Here is a 17,500-nt window from a genome sequence, read left to right as displayed (position 1 = left end):
AGAGATAAACGTCTGGGGAGACTGGGTTCTCCGAAAAATAACATCGGGAGAGAGGTGTGTGCACAGGCACACACACACACCTAATGTATCTCTATGCCAGCAGTGATGTGAAATAGCCTTATTCAACAGTTTCAACTCTGGTAAGGTAAGGAGCTGATTGAGGTTTTCTAAAGTAATTTAGTATCAACACTTTAGGCCAGCTTACACCTACGGTATGTCTATTTTGTCCCTTTTTCCCTTTTTCAGGGAAAGCTGCCCAAAACACACTGACCCAGGCCCATCTGAAATAAAGGCTTCTCTGACGTCACCTGTCACCAATGACCACAAGACTGCATGTCTCTGCTCCTGGTCGGTGCTGGATCAACCTCAGTGATGGCAGAGTTTTAGCCTGTGTGATTGGTCCCCTGGCCCCCCTGGGGGGAGGTGCTAAGTGATGGTCATCTCAGAGGATCAATAACAGCACCCATTTCCTGTCAGCTCATTAGGCTGGGAGCAAGTGTTTGTGTGTGTGTGTGTGTGTGTGTGTGTGTTTGTGTGTGTGTGTGTGGGGGGGGGGGGGTGTATGTGTGTGTTTTGATAGAGAGGGAGAGGGAGACGGACAGAGACGGACAGAGATGATTGTCTGGCATAATCATACAGTATGCATCATACAGTATGAAGTGGATATTCCAGTAGGCTTGCGAGGGGATACTTGCGGTGTGCAAGCGTGTTTGTCGAAGCCTACGCAAAAATACAAGGGTCCTTGAGAGTTGTGCTCTCCTCCTTCCTCCGCCACCCACTCCAAACTTCATTAGCGGGACTGCGGTCGGTGTGTAGATTCCCAGCAGCGCGAGTCTAGTGAGATGACATGCATCATCAGCTGGATGATAGTGGACAGGCGGATCCCTGAGAGGAGAGGAGTGTGCTACAGTAGCCGGCTAACAGGATGATAGATGGCCATGATGTCAGAGATGGAAGAGGGGAGAAGAGTTGGGCTTCATTAACCACTCAGAGACAGAGGAGGAGGAGGGTGGGGGAGGAGGAAGGAGGAGGCGTGTGTGTGTGTGTGTGTGTGTACCTCTATTACAGTGTCAGAGAGGAGACTTTGCACACTCCAGTGGCCTTCAATAGCACTCTGCACATGAACACCACGCCAACACACGCATGAACACACACCAACACACTTAGAATAACTATGATCAGTGGTCTGGACAGCGTGCTAAATCCTACAAATCACCAAGATATCGAATTGTTCAGACAGTGTGAACCAAGGGGAAGAGGCGATGGGGAGGGAGCAGGGGAGGGCTAACTGATGTTGGACACATCCAATCTGGGGGGGGGCGGGGGCGCATGTGATCTCAACCCCCGAGGATCAATGCTCCCATCTGTCTTGTCCATCTATCTCTCGCTCGCTCTCTCTCTCTCTCTCTCTATCTAATCTATCTATCTCGAGGGGTAGTGGTGGTCTAGTGGATAGTGAGTTGGACTTGTGGGGTTGGACTAGTGCTCGGAAGGTTGTGAGTTCAAATCCCACCTGAAACCACTAGTGTGCCTTTGAGTAAGGCACTTAGCCCTCAGTTACTCCAGGGGGAATGTCCCTGTAATCTGTAATTGCACATTACTTTGGATTAAAAGTGTCTGCTAAAAATGGCAACAATTTTATTTTTAAAAACATCTATCAACTCCAAAATCAGCTGTACATTTCCCTCTACATAGTGAAGCATACAATCTCTACAGCCAACTACATTTTCGTATCACCAGCAGTGGAAACGATAGTCAGTCAAGATTGTATCTGACCATGTGAGACATATGTAGAGATTGATGGTGTTATGGAACCAGCCATCTAGCCAGGACGCTGTTATCAGCCATCTACTGTACCCAGGAAGGGTATCGCACAATCTGGAGAGACTGAGATCTATCCAGCCAGCTGTAAGGCAATCTAGTCCTCCACCTGTGAAACACACACACCTGCAGCCACACACACACACACACACACACACACACACCTACCTACAGCCACACACACACATACCCACACACACCTGCAACAACCCCCCCTCCACACACACACACACACACACACACACACACACACACACACTAGGGCTGCACGTTTAATCGATTTTAAATCGAAATCGCGATTTGACATGATGCGATTAGCAAATCGAAAAGCCTGCAATTTGGGATACATTATACAGCACGTCGGATTCAATGTTTTTTCTTGTGTGTCAGTCATTCACACCAATCAGAAGTTCTGTGCTCCACATGTACCAGCCATTGTTCACCAATCAGAAGTGGCCAACGGTAACTATACGCCCAACACCAACACTGCACGTGAAACAGTGAATCAGCACATGGAAAAAAAAAGCACCACAGGCAGCTCTATGTACGGTCAGAAACGGAGAGTTAAGTTAAAGTCCCGTAGCCCAGTCTAACGTCAAGCAAACGAGTGTTTTAGAGTCGTTTGCAGCTGTTACGCCGTATGAAAAGGGTTTACGAAGGCGTGAATGTGTGAATTACTACGTTTAAATTAGTGTTGTTCCGATACCGATACTAGTATCGGCATGGCCACCGATACGCACAAAAATGCTGGTATCGGTATCGGCGAGTACTAACAAATAATAACACCCGATACCAAACTCTTGTTCAAACGCAGCACGTTGCGTTTTTCTCAGCTTGTCTGACACAGCCTTCCTAACACAGACATGCCCAGGCATGCTCCTCTGCTGGAACGCTATTGGCCCAGAGCAGCTGCTCTCAACCAATGGCGTGGCAGCTTTTCACTATCGCAGAAAAACAAACAAGCATGGAGATATTTCAAGGTGGATAGTCCGGTGTGTACAACGTCTCAATGTGTCGAGGGGTGGCACTAAAGCTGCCAGTTTCAATACTAGCAACTTAATTAAGCATTTAAAGGCAAAACATATTAAAGAGCACAAAGAGTTTCTGTCATCTACTGCAGCTGCGACAGCGAGCAAGAGAACGGATGGACCAAAACAACAAACGCTGAGTAGCTCATTCCATAAAAAGGACCAGTGGGATGCGACGAGTGAAATGGCAAGAAAGATGACTGAGAAAATGTCTGAAATGATTGTGCTCTGTGACCTGCCCCTCTCCTTTGTTGACAATGTGGGATTCCGCCTTTTTATGGCTCACGCTGTACCTAAATACAAAATACCAGGTCGCAAATACATCACGGAGACGGCCGTCCCTGCCCTCAATAAGAAGGTGACTGAGCATGTTTCAGATAAGCTAGGAAAGGTGCCAACCTTCAATCAGCTTCACTACGGATATTTGGACCAGCGACGTCTCCCCACTGTCCCTGCTTAGTTTAACTGCTCACTGGGTGGACTCCGAATCATACAACCGGGAAAGCGTTGTGCTGCATGCAAACGAGTTCAAGGGGTCCCACACTGGTGAAGCAATTGCAGAAGCAATTGAGAGTATGCTGCTTAACTGGAATATCTTCAGGTTTTGAGCAGTGCCAGACTAAGTGTTAGCAATAATTTTACATCGAGGTGAGTATGCGGCTCAAAAAACATGTTTTTTGTTTTGTTTTTTCAAACGCCGTGGTATCGGATCGGTACTCGGTATCGGCAAGTACTGCACGGTCAGGTATCGGTATCGGGATCAAAAAAGGTATCGGAACAACACTAGTTTAAATGCACACCATATTCCTGTATTGTATTACAGAGTATTCCATACTGCGCTTCGCGTCGTGCCTAACCACCCCGCTAGCTGTGCAGATATCCACCGATACACCAAAGCTTCTCGTTCCATAACGATTAGGAAACATGTGCATATTGTGAAATGTATACACCTTAATCGGAAAATTACCCTTTTTGGAATATTCAGTTATGTCTGCGCATGCTCGATTTGCAGGGAATCCTGTGTTTTGTTAGGGACAGCATAGCAAGCCACATTACACTTGACCAGTGCTGTTATATTATTTATCGTCTTCGAATCTTAGCAAGAGACACTTCAAAAATTATCATGACGTTTATTATGCATCAGCTGTTTTTATACAACGCATCAGCTGCATTATCCAGAATATTTACCTTAATCGGAATATGGTGTGCATGTAAACGTAGTCAATGACTTGAAAGTTGAATGAATGAATGAATGAATGGTCTTTATTGTCATTAATATAGTACAGGTACCATACAACGAAATTTGGGAGCGGGGGCTCCCCTGGTGCTAGGAAAAAAATACTAAAAACAAGAAGGGAAAAGAGCTGGTTTACATAAAATAAAGGCTATATCCACTATCCACTATACTATACTATACAAATAAAACACTGTGCTGTACTCTATGCTATGCTATAAATATCCTAACATTTCCTATCTCTGAACCTTATGTACATGAGGGTTGTCATATTGCACATAGTATTATTGCACATTCATTTAAAGCAGTGGTTCTCAACCTTTTTTGGGCCAGCGCCCCCCTGTCCATTATCCAGGCCTCTTACCGCCCCCCCATCAAAAAAAGTAGGCTTATTTTCTTCCCTAAATATTAATGTTGACTAATATTCTGTGTTATATAATTTAAAAAGCATGTCACTGAATGCCAAATAATAGATTGGATTTAACTGGGCAGTTGGAATATCATTATCATTAGTTTACCAGAGAGCAGAAAAGCCATGTGAATGTGAATAAAAATGCTGTTTCTGAGTGTTAAACAAACTCAGACAACATCAGAGAATACAAACAGACTGCTACGGAACAGCAGCAATTTCACACATGTCCGATGCAGAACAAACAGTAGGCTGCAGAACTGTACATTACAACTAACATTGTTCGTTTTTTTTAAGTGTGCTGGTGTTGCATTTCTCCAAATTGCTGTTTTATGATGCTAATATTTATTCATTTTTGATTGGACTTTGGGGGGGGGGGGGGGGGTGTCACAATATGGCGGCAAACGCTAGGGGGCTATTATTTAAATATTTTATTTAGTATTCTATGGTATTATTTTCATAAACTGACCACTTCGAATTTCTCATATCAAAACATTATCAAAACATAACAAAGTTCCAAAGTTCAGAGCTCTGCGCTCTGGGAGCGCTCAGAGATGGGCACTCTGACTGAAAACACGGTTTTGTCCGAGCGAACTGACCATTTGTGCATTTACGAACGTACCCGTAATAACACTGATAACAGCTGATCAATACAAAAGACGCTGCAGCTGCAGTTCGTTTCCAGGACATCACAAGAGGAGCAACATATCACAAAAAAGCGATCGTATTTTAGTTTGCAAACACATTGCAATGCTAACCTCAGAATGGCACTAGGGATAACATCCACAACAACATTTAACAGTAATACATTTATGTAATATACTGTGATGAACCTGCGAGGGGAGGGGACATTCGTAGCTGATTTCTCTAGGTTCGATTATTGGTAAGCGACAGAGAACTTTCAGGACTGGTTTATTACGATCGCTTTTTTGAGATAGGTTGTTCCTGCTGTGATGTTCTGGTATGGTGGTATATTAGCACTCATTTTAACTAAATTAAATAAGCTGTATTGAAAGTAGGGGTGTAACGGATCACCTAACTCACGGATCGGATCGTGTCACGGTTTTTGAGTCACGGATCGGATAATTTTTCGGATCAACACAAAACTTTTTTTTTTTAAATAAAAACAACCTTTTCCTTGAATTCTGTAAAAACACCACTTTTAATGTGTGAAACAAAAAACAACATTAGAGATGTCAAAACTGATATATATATATATATATATATATATATATATATATATAACAACATATATATAACATCACTGGTCACTGGATGGTTACACAATCTGGTTGCCAAGTGAAACCTAACTTTACCTAAATAATAAAGTGAAATCCTTTAAACATGGTAAGAAAAAAAAGTTAATAAAGCAAAGCAGCCTCAAGCTTATAACTTCTTCATATTTATTTTCAAAAAGATGAGGATGTCCACATTGTCTGGGGAGAGGGCAGACCTATTTGCAGTCACTATGTCTCCTGCTGTGGAGAACACCCTCTCGCTAGGAACTGAAGTAGCCGGCACAGCCAGGTAGCGTGTTTACTCAATCACCCAGGCTGCTTAGCGGGTGATATGACGTGTTATAAGTGGGCCGGAGGGGAGTGTTGTTGTCAGTACGCATGCAGAGAGTGAGAATAAAGCGCACATGATTGTTTTTCTACGGGCAAAACGACTACAGTACATCGTCCTGTTATTGCCGTCACTCCTACAAAGTAATATTATTACTTGGTAACATTTTGCTATTGATCCGCGGTACACATCCGTTACACCCCTAATTGAAAGGAAGCGAACGAAGCGAACGCAACAATTACAATGAGCCCACAAACTGAAACATATGTCACTCAAGCATAGCCTACAAGGAAAACACTCATAGAAGTTGGGCATTGGTCAACATGATGTTACAGATGGGATGAACCGGGGTTCTTTCTATCGTAGCATAGTATTGCAATTTCTGCACTGTACATGAACTGTCAAGATTCTTCTACAATGCAGCTTACCCAGACACATTGGAAACTATCAAAAGCTCTGCCTTTGCTAGCTGAGTTTTTAGCTTCATCTTCTTGATGACACTCTCACTTTTATTTTTGGGGGCGCTGCGCTACGTGTGTCTGCATCACAGAGCCCGGCCAAGTTCAGAGCGCTCAGAGATGGGCACGTGTAGGGCTCTACGGCGCACTGCAACCAAACTAGCAGCTTTTTAGAAAAGGCTTCCCGCTCAGCCAATCACATTTCTACATGTCGTTCTATCAACCAATAGCAGCGGCCGTGGCTCGCATTAGGGCGGGACAGGCAGCCAGCAGGGTCGAACAGTCGACCGAAACACGGTTTGTCCGAGCGAACTGACCGTTCATCGTGTATCGACATTCAGCTATCGTGCATTTACGAATGTGCCCGTAATAACACAGCTGTTTTTCATGAGAAAAATACTTAATGCGCGAACGCCCCCCAAGAACACCTCAACGCCCCCCTTTTAAAAAGATCTGTTCCAGCGCCCCCCGATGTTGTCTGAACGCCCCCGTTGAGAAACGATGATTTAAAGTGTCGCAGTTTGCAGGTTTGAAATGTTCACAGTTGTGTTTCAGTATTGCACTTGATTACAATCTAGTAGCTGCCATCAAATTGTCTAGATTGTCCAGGGCCTAGGAACCTAGGTCTTTGCTGAGTTCAGGGCCTGAATGGCCCTAGGGTAGAAACTGAGCTTAAGTCTATTTGTCCTTGCGGACATGGTCCTGAACCGCCTGCCCGAGGGCAGCCGAACAAAGTGTTTGTTCCCAGGGTGGGATGGGTCTCTGGAGATCTTGGAGGCCTTCCTGAGGAAGCGTGTGTTGTACAGCTCTTCCAGAGAGGGGAGGGGGGCGCCGATGATCTTCTGGGCCGATCTCACGACTCTCTGTAGCGCTTTCCTCTCTGCGGCTGTGCAGCTGGAGAACCACACGCAGATGCAGTAGGTGAGGATGCTCTCCACTGTGCAGCGGTAGAAGGTCACAAGCAGCTCCTGTCCGAGGTGGTATTTCCTGAGGACTCTCAGGAAGTAGAGCCGCTGTTGTGCCTTCTTGATGATGGCTGCTGTGTTGTGTCTTGAAAGACTTGTTGAGAGGAACAACAACTTCCATTGGGTCGCTTTAAACAAAATGAATCGCAATCGCAATATCTGTCCGAAAAATCGCAATTAGATATTTCCCCCAAATCGTGCAGCCCTAACACACATACACACAAACACAGAGAGGTGCAGCCACACACACATACCTACAGCCACACACACACACACACACACACACACACACACACACACACGGTCCAAGATCCTGTGAGCCTTCTACAGAGGCACAACTGAGAGGGTTATGATTGGGTGCATCACTGCCTGGCACGGCAACTGCACTGCCCTCAACCTCAGAGGGCATCAGTGGATGTGAGCTTCCCTCCATCCAGGACATATATACATGTTACAAACGGTGTCAGCAAAGCTCGCAGGATCATCAAAGATCCCAGCCACCCCAACCACAGTGTTTTTGTCCAAAAGACAAAGCCTCTTCCGGAGCCTCAGGGCCAAAACTCAGAGGCTAACCAACAGCTACTTCCCCCAGGAGATCAGGCTTATAAACAAGCCTACTGAAGACAAATGACTATTATGCTAAATTGTGTCCTGTCTTATTTGTCTCCCACAACTTGTCATTTGTCCAATTGCCACACTTATGTCTCATAATTATCGTCACTTTATTGAATTTTCTTTGTGCTGCAATGTCAAGGAACCAAAGCCTAAGAATGTTACTCTCTTACATTTGTGTAATGTGACATAACAATAACACTTGAAACTGAAATGCATGCAGCCACACACACATACACACACACATACATAGATACATACATACAACACTCCCCACTGACACGTAGCTCCCGCAGGGAGGGGAGGGGAACAGCTTTGGACCCCAGATGCTGTTGACTCCCTCAGGCTGAAACACCTGGATCGCTCAACTCAATCCTGACCGACACACACACACACACACACACACACACATACACACATACACACATACACACATACACACATACACACACGCACTTCAAGCTGATCTATCTGAAAACGACCTCTATCACAGTGTCTAAAATCTAGAATTCAAGTGTTTTCCCTCCACCTGTTACACACCAGTGATTGCTTTATTAAACCTGATTAAAAGGACAGCCTTAAACACAGGCCAAGCATCACCTCAGGGACAACACACACACACACACACACACACACACACACACACACACACACACACACACACCTCTCTCAGAGTTTTGTCCTGTTAATTGAGAGTCTTTATTAATGTTAATTCATCAGAGGGACAGTTTATGAGGCCTTTGTGTCCGAGGAGACCAGGGGTTAATGAATAGAGACGAGAAGAAGGAGTGGAGGAAATCACTTCAAATTAGTACACACACACACACACGTAATTATAATTATTTAACCTGTCTCACAGTGTCAAATAGCCATTAATTTCAATTTGTTCCCTTCAGAACTGATGAGCAGAAAATGGAATTGACCCTCCCACCTGTGGCAGAACAAACACATCATCCTTTGAATGGCAGAATAAATAAATACATTAATAGAATAAGCCTGTGGAGGGGGGAGGAGAGGGTTGCAAAGTCAAGTTACGACTCTTAATCAAGGAGGTTCCATTGAGTGACATTGTTTGGTCCAGGTTTCTGATGGAGGCGTGTGTACCATCAAGGTGTGTAGAGACATTGTGTTGCTTTTGTATCATTATTGCACTTGATAAATAATAGATTTTAGAAGTAGAGATGTACACTGTATCTCACAGCACCTGTATCTCTCGACAGTCGACAACATAAAAGACATGACAATAAAATGCTAATAAACCACCATGTTGAGAAGTTTCAAAAGCAGCTCCCTCTCCTTCTTTGATATAAACTCACGCGCTGGTGAACTCTTTCTCCCTCTCAGAAGACAAACATTCTGATCATCAGGGAAGGGCGAGGGAGCTCTCCGAGACTGTGATGAATATTTGATGGTGGAAAACGGAGAAGTGGAGAGATTGTCGGAGTTTAAAGTTTGATGTTGATCCAGATGCTGCTGCTCTTAAGTAGGACAAAGCTAATCTGACGTGTTGTGTTGTTCAGGGGAGGGGGAATGTTATGTGTCTGTGTGAGTGTGAGTGTGTGTGTGTGTGTGTGTGTGTGTGTGTGTGTGTGTGTGTATGTGTGTCTATGTTTGTGTGTGTGTGTGTGTGTGTGTGTTGTGTGTCAGTGTTTGTGTTTGTGTGTGTGTGTGTCTGTTTGTGTGTGTGTGTGTGTGTGTGTGTGTGTGTCTGTCTGTGTGTGTGTCTCCTGTCCTAATAATCATCTCATTAGCCACCTCTAGGACATACAGTACACAAGAACATCACTGAACTAGTCAGGTAAAACATAAACGTACACATATACATACATATACGTATACGTCTTTCTTTTAAACAGCCAAAATGACCGTCCTACAGTGACGTGAGCCGAGTACACCTGTAGAGTCTCCTCAGAGACACTGTGTACTTCTGTGGTTTAACAAATCCCCATGTTGATAAGTCGAGCGTCGCTGAAACAGTATTGACCCAGTGTAACCCAGACGCTGTTGTGTTGGTGTGGTTAGAACAAAGTGACCTGGCCTCAGGAGAGAGACTGCATCTCAGACGCTCGTTCCGCCACCTGCCTGGTCGTCTGTGTACCTGGGCCGTTTTAAACCGCCTCCATAATTCAGCAGCGCGTCGCCACGGAACATGGCACCCGGCGTGTTCCAGGGGCCTCTCTGCGCCCCGCACCGCGTAGCGTTGTCACAAGGTAGATAATGCGTAGGATGAATAATTCAAAAAAATGGCGTAAAGCTAAGCTCCGTCTCTGGGTGTTTAACTTCATCACTGGAGCTGTGATAGCTCTTCACTCATTCATCATTTATTTATCTGGTACAGGTGAGAGCAAGTACCTCTGCATTCATGCAACCAACCAACCCTACAACCAACCAAAGTAACCTACAACAAACCAACCAACCCTAAAACCAACTCTACAAACAACCAAAGTAACCTACAACAAACCAACCAACCCTACAACCAACCAACCCTACAACAAACTCTGCAAACAACCAAAGTCACCTACAACAAACCAACCAAACCTACAACCAACTCTACAACCAACTCTACAAACAACCAAAGTAACCTACAACAAACCAACCAACCCTACAACCAAACAACCCGACAACCAATCCTACAAACAATCCTACAAACAACCACAAACACAACATGTAAGGAGAGACCACGGCGTGATAGGAGTCAACGTCCTCATCTCAACCGTCTTTCCTTGCTTCCTTGCCTCCTCCGGCCTCGCCTCTTCATCAAACACATCGGGGAGATGGGAGAGAGGAAGGACTTAAGATGTCGTTGGGTGAAAAAGAATGAAAATCAAATGCACTGGTCTGGTCTGAGGATCATATGGATGGGGGAGTCAGTGTTAAATGATACGAGAACAGGAGCAGTGATATTCAAATCACCAGAGGAGGTGAGGCAGGAGAGAGAGAGAGAGAGAGAGAGAGAGAGAGAGAGAGAGAGAGAGAGAGAGAGAGAGAGAGAGAGAGAGAATCACTATCGGGCCTAATGATAAGCCTCTGTTTTGGCCTCCAGCATAAAATAGCATCAGAGATTAGACCAAATTGAACCATAACAAATGACTGTTCTCTGCTTTCATGCAGATTCCAATGCGCTTAATGAAGGTGACTAAACAGGAAACTAAACTGTTAATAGAGGGCTGGAGGCTGATGGAAACACACACACGGACGCACGCACGCACACACGCCATATCTGTCTCTAGTACCAGGGCTGAAGATAACGCCTAATGCACCATCGACATGAATGCACACACTTTTCATTGTGCAGCGCTGCTTAATTACTGAAGCTGTAATGAGAAGAGCGGTCTGCAGCGTTCCAGCCAGCGAGAGGGAAATTGGACCAAGACAGCCGTGGACACGAGCCGTCGCAGTGCAGAGGAGATACGGAACAGGCTGCCACGCAGAGGGGCTTTATGGGTAAATGAGCTACTAAATGAGCTACACACACACACACACAGAGACAGAGATACACAGACAGAGACACACACACACACACACACACACACACACACACACACACACACACACACACACACACACACACACACTCACACACTCACACACTCACACACTCGCACACAACAACCCTAGACAGTGTTTTCACATGGACCAGCATGGAACAGAACAGGAGTTAATGAGGGGGGCGAGAGAGAGGAAGTGTTCTGACCTGGTCTGTGGGAGCCAAAGGTGTGTGCCAGTCTGCTGAGGAGGTCAGGGTTGTCATAGCGATCCTCGTCTGCCACCACCCAGAAACAATTCTCTGACATTTCCTGGGGGCGGATCTGCACGCGTACACACACACATACACACACACACGCATACACACACACACACACACACACACACACACACACACACACACACGTCAACAATTTACATAAACATACTATGATAAAAAAAAACATCCTGAACATACAGCTGCTCTTCATGTGCATCAAATTATTCAGTTTTACCAGCCCACACTCATCATGGACTGCACAACTCACACAACAGCTATTCACACACAACTGTTTCAATTTACCCAAGCATCACACCACACCCACACACAAGGAGAGAGAAAGAGAGAGATTCTAGATAAAAAGGGAGATACGGTAATTGAAGAAGCCCCCATCTCGTGGTGACATTTTAGTTTATCCCGCCCCTTCGTCACTTTGATTGGTTTCTTGGTCCAAAGAATGACTAATCTACGCCCCCGAAACCACCAGAAATATGAGCCCAAACCCACAACACTAGTTTGCTAACAAATGATGAGTATTTAGTATAAAACAATAAAACTGTTGTTTGTTATATTGAGTGGGCTCAACTTTCGTAATGTGCAAAAAAACTGAAAACTAATTTGTGTGATTTGCGAGGATTGAGAATTGCAGAGTAGCGTCCCAGCGTCCCAAATCACCAGACCGTGTCACTTATGACAGTATGCTACAGTAGCTCTGCCTCCCAGCTTACCGTAGCTGGCTCTTGTCAGGAAGAGGCTGGTGCTACTGCCAACCTCACTGATGGACAGAGGATTCACTTAGTTTAAACAAATCTATTTGTTGTAAGTCGCTTTGGATAAAGGCGTCTGCTAAATGCCAAAAATGTAGATGTAAATGTCCCTGTACACTGTAAACACTGAGCACTAAGCCATCAATCTCAGCCTTCCAGAGACTCCAACAGTAGCTGGAATACAACAGAAACACACTGTAAGAAACAGAGTGTGTGTGTGTGTGTGTGTGTGTGTGTGTGTGTGTGTGTGTGTGTGTGTGTGTGTGTGTGTGTGTGTGTGTGTGTGTGTGTGTGTGTGGTGTAACAGATGTGGTCGAGTGCACTGATCACAACAGTAATTGCAGAATCTATTCCTCCTGGTAGCTTCATTAAACTCTAAATAAGAGCGGGAACTTTACTAAATAACACAAGAGGCCTCAAAGGGGCCCTAACTTTGAAGTCCTATTAGTAAGACAACTTTTGGGATCTATTCATGAATATGGAAGTGGTGTCGCGTCTCGTACATCTGTGGAACGACACCAGGGTCTCCTCGTGTCCTGCTACCAGATGATCACACCGCCACATACCAGCATATGGTCCAGCCTGCTAAACAGCTGGACGGACGTGGATAAATAAAATGACATTAAATATTAATTGTAATAGAGTAAACTAATATCACTCCCGAGAGGTACGGCAGCATCTGTTGGAGCAGAACGTATGGCCGTTTGACAATAGCATCTGAGGCTCGTCCACATCGTACAGAGTTGCAGAAGCTGCTTTTTAATGACTGTTGGCAACAACAGGCAGAAAGTTGTTCTCCACGAGCTTTCAGAAACATCTGGTGTTGCTGTACAATGTCAAAAACAAAGTTACGCTCAGCCGTATGGAACACGAGGCATCCGCTGTGTAAAAAAACGTTTCAATATAATAACTAAACGTACTGTAGAATGGAGACGGCGCCTGCCTGCCTGGCTGTAGTGCGAGAGTCCCTTCACCACCCCCAGAGAAACAGGTTGAGCACCACTGCCCTAGATGGTCTCAGGCTAATGTGGCAATGCAATGCTACCGTGGTTGTGGGTCAGGTGGCGCGGTGGCGGTCTTACCTTGGACCAGTTGAAGCGCTTCATGGAGGTCTCAGGCTTGAACTCCTTCTTGGGCCGGAGGCCGAAAGGCAGCACATGGCGAGGGGGGGAGGCCAGAGCCCCCCCGAACCCCAGAGGAGGTGGCGGGGGGGCCCCGAAGGGCGGAGGCATTCCTGGTGGGGGTGGGGGGCCACAGCCCGGGGGAAGAGGAGGTGGAGGTGGGGGAGGGGGTAGAGGGGGACCCCCGGGGGGGCCTCCTGGTGCAGAGGGAGGGGGTGGAGGCTGGGGGAGGGAGGCCTGAGAAGGGTGGGCAGAGGGGAGCCCCAGCGGCACTGCTCCAAACTAGAGAAGAAAAAGCAAACAGGATATACATGTATAAACACAAACACAGCTAAACAAAATCACATCCTTAACCCTTAAAAGATTAATCTGTTCCCCAGGCTAGCACCTCTTAGATGTACATTTACCAGTTTAAAGCAGCCATTTTACTGAAAAAACAATAGAGCATCACTACCATTTAAAAGAAAGACTTGCAGCACAACACCATATGCATCACAAACCCATCAGTATTGATATCTGTGTTGACCTGTTCTGTTAAGTGATTGCTTGTGTACAGCGGTGCTGAAAAACAACTGCAGGCTGATGAATAGCTCATGTAAAAGTCGAATTAAATGTTTTAAATAAAAACAAACATTGTCTGTCCATTGATCATGTCTATTGACGATAGCCTGTGTCTGTGATGAGAGGCAATCTGCCACCAAAGCACACAGCTGCGTGATAACATTGAACTGAGATTGAACAGGGAAAAAAGAGGGAGAGAGATAGAGAGAAAAGGAAAAAGAGGGAGAGAGATGGAGAGAAAAGGACAGAGTGGGAGAGAAATAAATGCAATGTGTTCCACACCATCAATGTTGAATTCAATTTGTCCAACAATGTAGGGTCTAAGCTGTATGTCTGAATGTACGGCTTTCTAATGCCGGGATAATGGTAAAGGGTAAATGCAGACTACTCGATATTTGTGACTTTCATGATGGTCACCATGTCACACTAAGTATGACCCTGAGAGATCATCATGCAGCCTTTCACGACCGTGCACGAGTTAAGAGGTCGTCAGGGAGGAGGAGGGTCAAGAAATTGTCAGTCATGGCTACAGAAGCGCTGTGTGTGATTCTGGCGGTCTTGTGTTCCGAAAAGAAGAAAAGGATTGTGGACCCGTCCCTGGGTGGGATGACGAGGACAGCGCGGGACGTCTATCCTTCTAAGAGAACCTGAGGTGACGGTGTTCCACCTGTTGCACCTGACGGCAGCATCCCCTCTTTGTCTTGGCCATGTTCACATGAGCACCAGAGAGCACTCTGCCCCCTACGGGTCAATGTCAAGGAACACGGCGTAGGAGTTGTCACACTAGGCGAGAAAATACCCAAATATTCGGAGATCCTAGACTTTGTCGGGGTGTCGTGGGGCGTCCCAGACGCCAGATCGCTGATCTTGATTATGTCACGCGACAAGAGGGAAAGACGCCCGTTCCTCATTCCTGACATCCATATTTGGGGCCCGGCGCTGGAGATGTATGGGTGACGACAAAACCGTGTCTGAATCTGTCTGAATGGGTATCGTCAGATCCCGGCAGTAGAGTGTTATTCGAGAGCTGCTGTTGAAGAGCTGAGCCTTACATGCCACTGACAGCCTTTGAGACGAGGACCAGAATAACAGTGTTCTTACTAACAAGTATGTTACATCAAAAGGTTGCCCTTCACACACACACACACACACACACACACACACACACACACACACACCTGATGGGTCAGAAGAGTGAGTAATGAAATTAATAAATGAATCCATAATGAAACAGGTAATGTATAAATCAGACCAAAGCCCTTGTGTTTAAAGGGGTCTTGTGGAGACACTACTTTCCTGCCTCATTGTGTGTGTGTGTGTGTGTGTGTGTGTGTGTGTGTGTGTGTGTGTGTGTGTGTGTGTGTGCCAAGGACCAGGGGAGAAACCTTCAGTCACCCGGCAGGACAGAGCCATCACCGTTGGGATGGCCAGATCTTTACTGATCAAACTTTCCAGCACAAACTCCATGAGATTCTCTCAAAGGTAAAAATCAAATGGTATAACCAGGGCAACAAAGCTCCACAAATGGTATGGTACAGAGAAAATGGTTTATTGATCGAGGGAGCAGTTTTAGATTGAAGACCCACACAAAGGTCATCCCTGGGCCCTCTCTCTCTCTCTCTGTGAGATGTTGCTGCTGCTGCCTGCTTCTCTCACTGGAGGTACCCTTTGAATGTACAAGTGTGTGTGTGTGTGTGTGTGTGTGTGTGTGTGTGTAACAGAGAGAAAGAGAGAGAGAGAGAGATAGAGAGTGTGAGAGCGATGGATAAAACAGAAAAAAAGAAAAGAGATAGAGAGAAAGAAAGAAAGCAAGAAGACAAATTGGTAAACCCTCCACAGGGTCCTCAGACACACTGAAGTGGATGTACCAAAGAAACCAACAACAACATGAGAGCCAGTGTTGAGCCAGTGTTGTGGACTGTAACAGAAGGCCTCCGTGTGAGAGCTGCTCTTTCACCACAGCACCACGGCCTGGAAGTAGGCTGGGGAACACAGCATGTCCTCTTACTAGCCATTACAACCAACAAAACCCTCTAACATCTATTTGTGGTTTGTGCCAATAGGTCAGAGAGATGACAGCTAAAAACATTAGTGTGTATGTGTGTGCCTGTGTGTGTGTGTGTGTGTGTGTGTGTGTGTGTGTGTGTGTGTGTGTGTGTGTGTGTGTATCCTCTCTGAGGCCTGATGCAAGGTAATCATGGGAGTGCTATTGGAGTATTCTCTCTCTCCTTGTTTACTCTCCCAAATTGAACAATGACCAGAGAACCCCCCCCCCCCCTTCCTCCCCCTCTCACCCAGCCATCTCACACACTCAGGGGGGGGGGGGGAAGAGGTCTGTGGCGGGGTGTAAGCGAGACAGAAGAAATAGCTTTAAGAATATTATGTTCATCTTATAAGAAGACGGGCAAGGTGTGTGTGTGTGTGTGTGTGTGTGTGTGTGTGTGTGGTCACTGGTCTAATAAGACATCACACTGGAGACTTAGAGGGGAAAGACAATCATGTAGCCACCAGCTGAAAAACATGCAGTCTGCATAGGAGACAACATGACCATGCAGTCTGCATAGGAGACAACATGACCATGCAGTCTGCATAGGAGAGACAACATGACCATGCAGTCTGCATAGGAGAGACAACATGACCATGCAGTCTGCATAGGAGAGACATGACCATGCAGTCTGCATAGGAGAGACAACATGACCATGAAGTCTGCATAGGAGACAACATGACAATGCAGTATGCATAGGAGACAACATGACCATGCAGTCTGCATAGGAGAGACAACATGACATGGTACACAGTGTTTCCCGCCAGTCTAACACCAGTCTAATTTGTCCTGCCACAATTTCATAACAAAAACTAAAATATTTGTACACTTCTTATAATAACATAAAACATCTTTAACGTTGTGTTTTGCGCCTTTTCTTAAGTGTCTCTCACTCCCACCCGCTGCTGTAAGCTCGCACGCTCAGACAGTTTAGACTACTTCCAAATTGCAGTGCTGTTGCAGGAAAGTGTTCGGAAAGTGTTCAAAGTGTGTGAGTGTGTGTGTGTGTGTGTGTGTGTGTGTGTGTGTGTGTGTGTAGTACCTGGGATCTGAAGGCCTGTAGTTCTGCTTGAAGCTCATTGATTTTCTCTTCACTCTTCAATAGCTGAGCTTGCGCCTCCTGTCTGCCCACAAACTCCTCATCAAACTGGAAAAGGAAAGTGCGCACA

At 45.7% G+C, this 17,500-nt stretch overlaps 1 protein-coding gene across 1 annotated transcript in view; it reads right to left on the bottom strand.

Annotated features, from left to right (window-relative positions):
- The window catches only part of LOC308153227 (protein diaphanous homolog 3-like), a gene marked incomplete at both ends in the record, with an annotated part of 304,860 nt that overhangs the window by 174,421 nt on the left and 112,939 nt on the right, over positions 1-17,500 (bottom strand). The window contains 3 exons of the mRNA XM_080526311.1: positions 11,742-11,902; positions 13,688-14,008; positions 17,374-17,478. Coding sequence (XP_080382437.1) covers positions 11,742-11,902; positions 13,688-14,008; positions 17,374-17,478 — 587 coding nt within the window. The remainder of the gene's footprint in view (positions 1-11,741; positions 11,903-13,687; positions 14,009-17,373; positions 17,479-17,500) is intronic.

The sequence above is a fragment of the Nansenia antarctica genome (assembly GCF_963989245.1).
Source record: "Nansenia antarctica genome assembly, chromosome: 1".
Taxonomy (NCBI): Eukaryota; Metazoa; Chordata; class Actinopteri; order Argentiniformes; family Microstomatidae; genus Nansenia; species Nansenia antarctica.
Note: the sequence above shows the minus strand (reverse complement) of the source record. Positions and strands in the feature narration are given on the sequence as shown.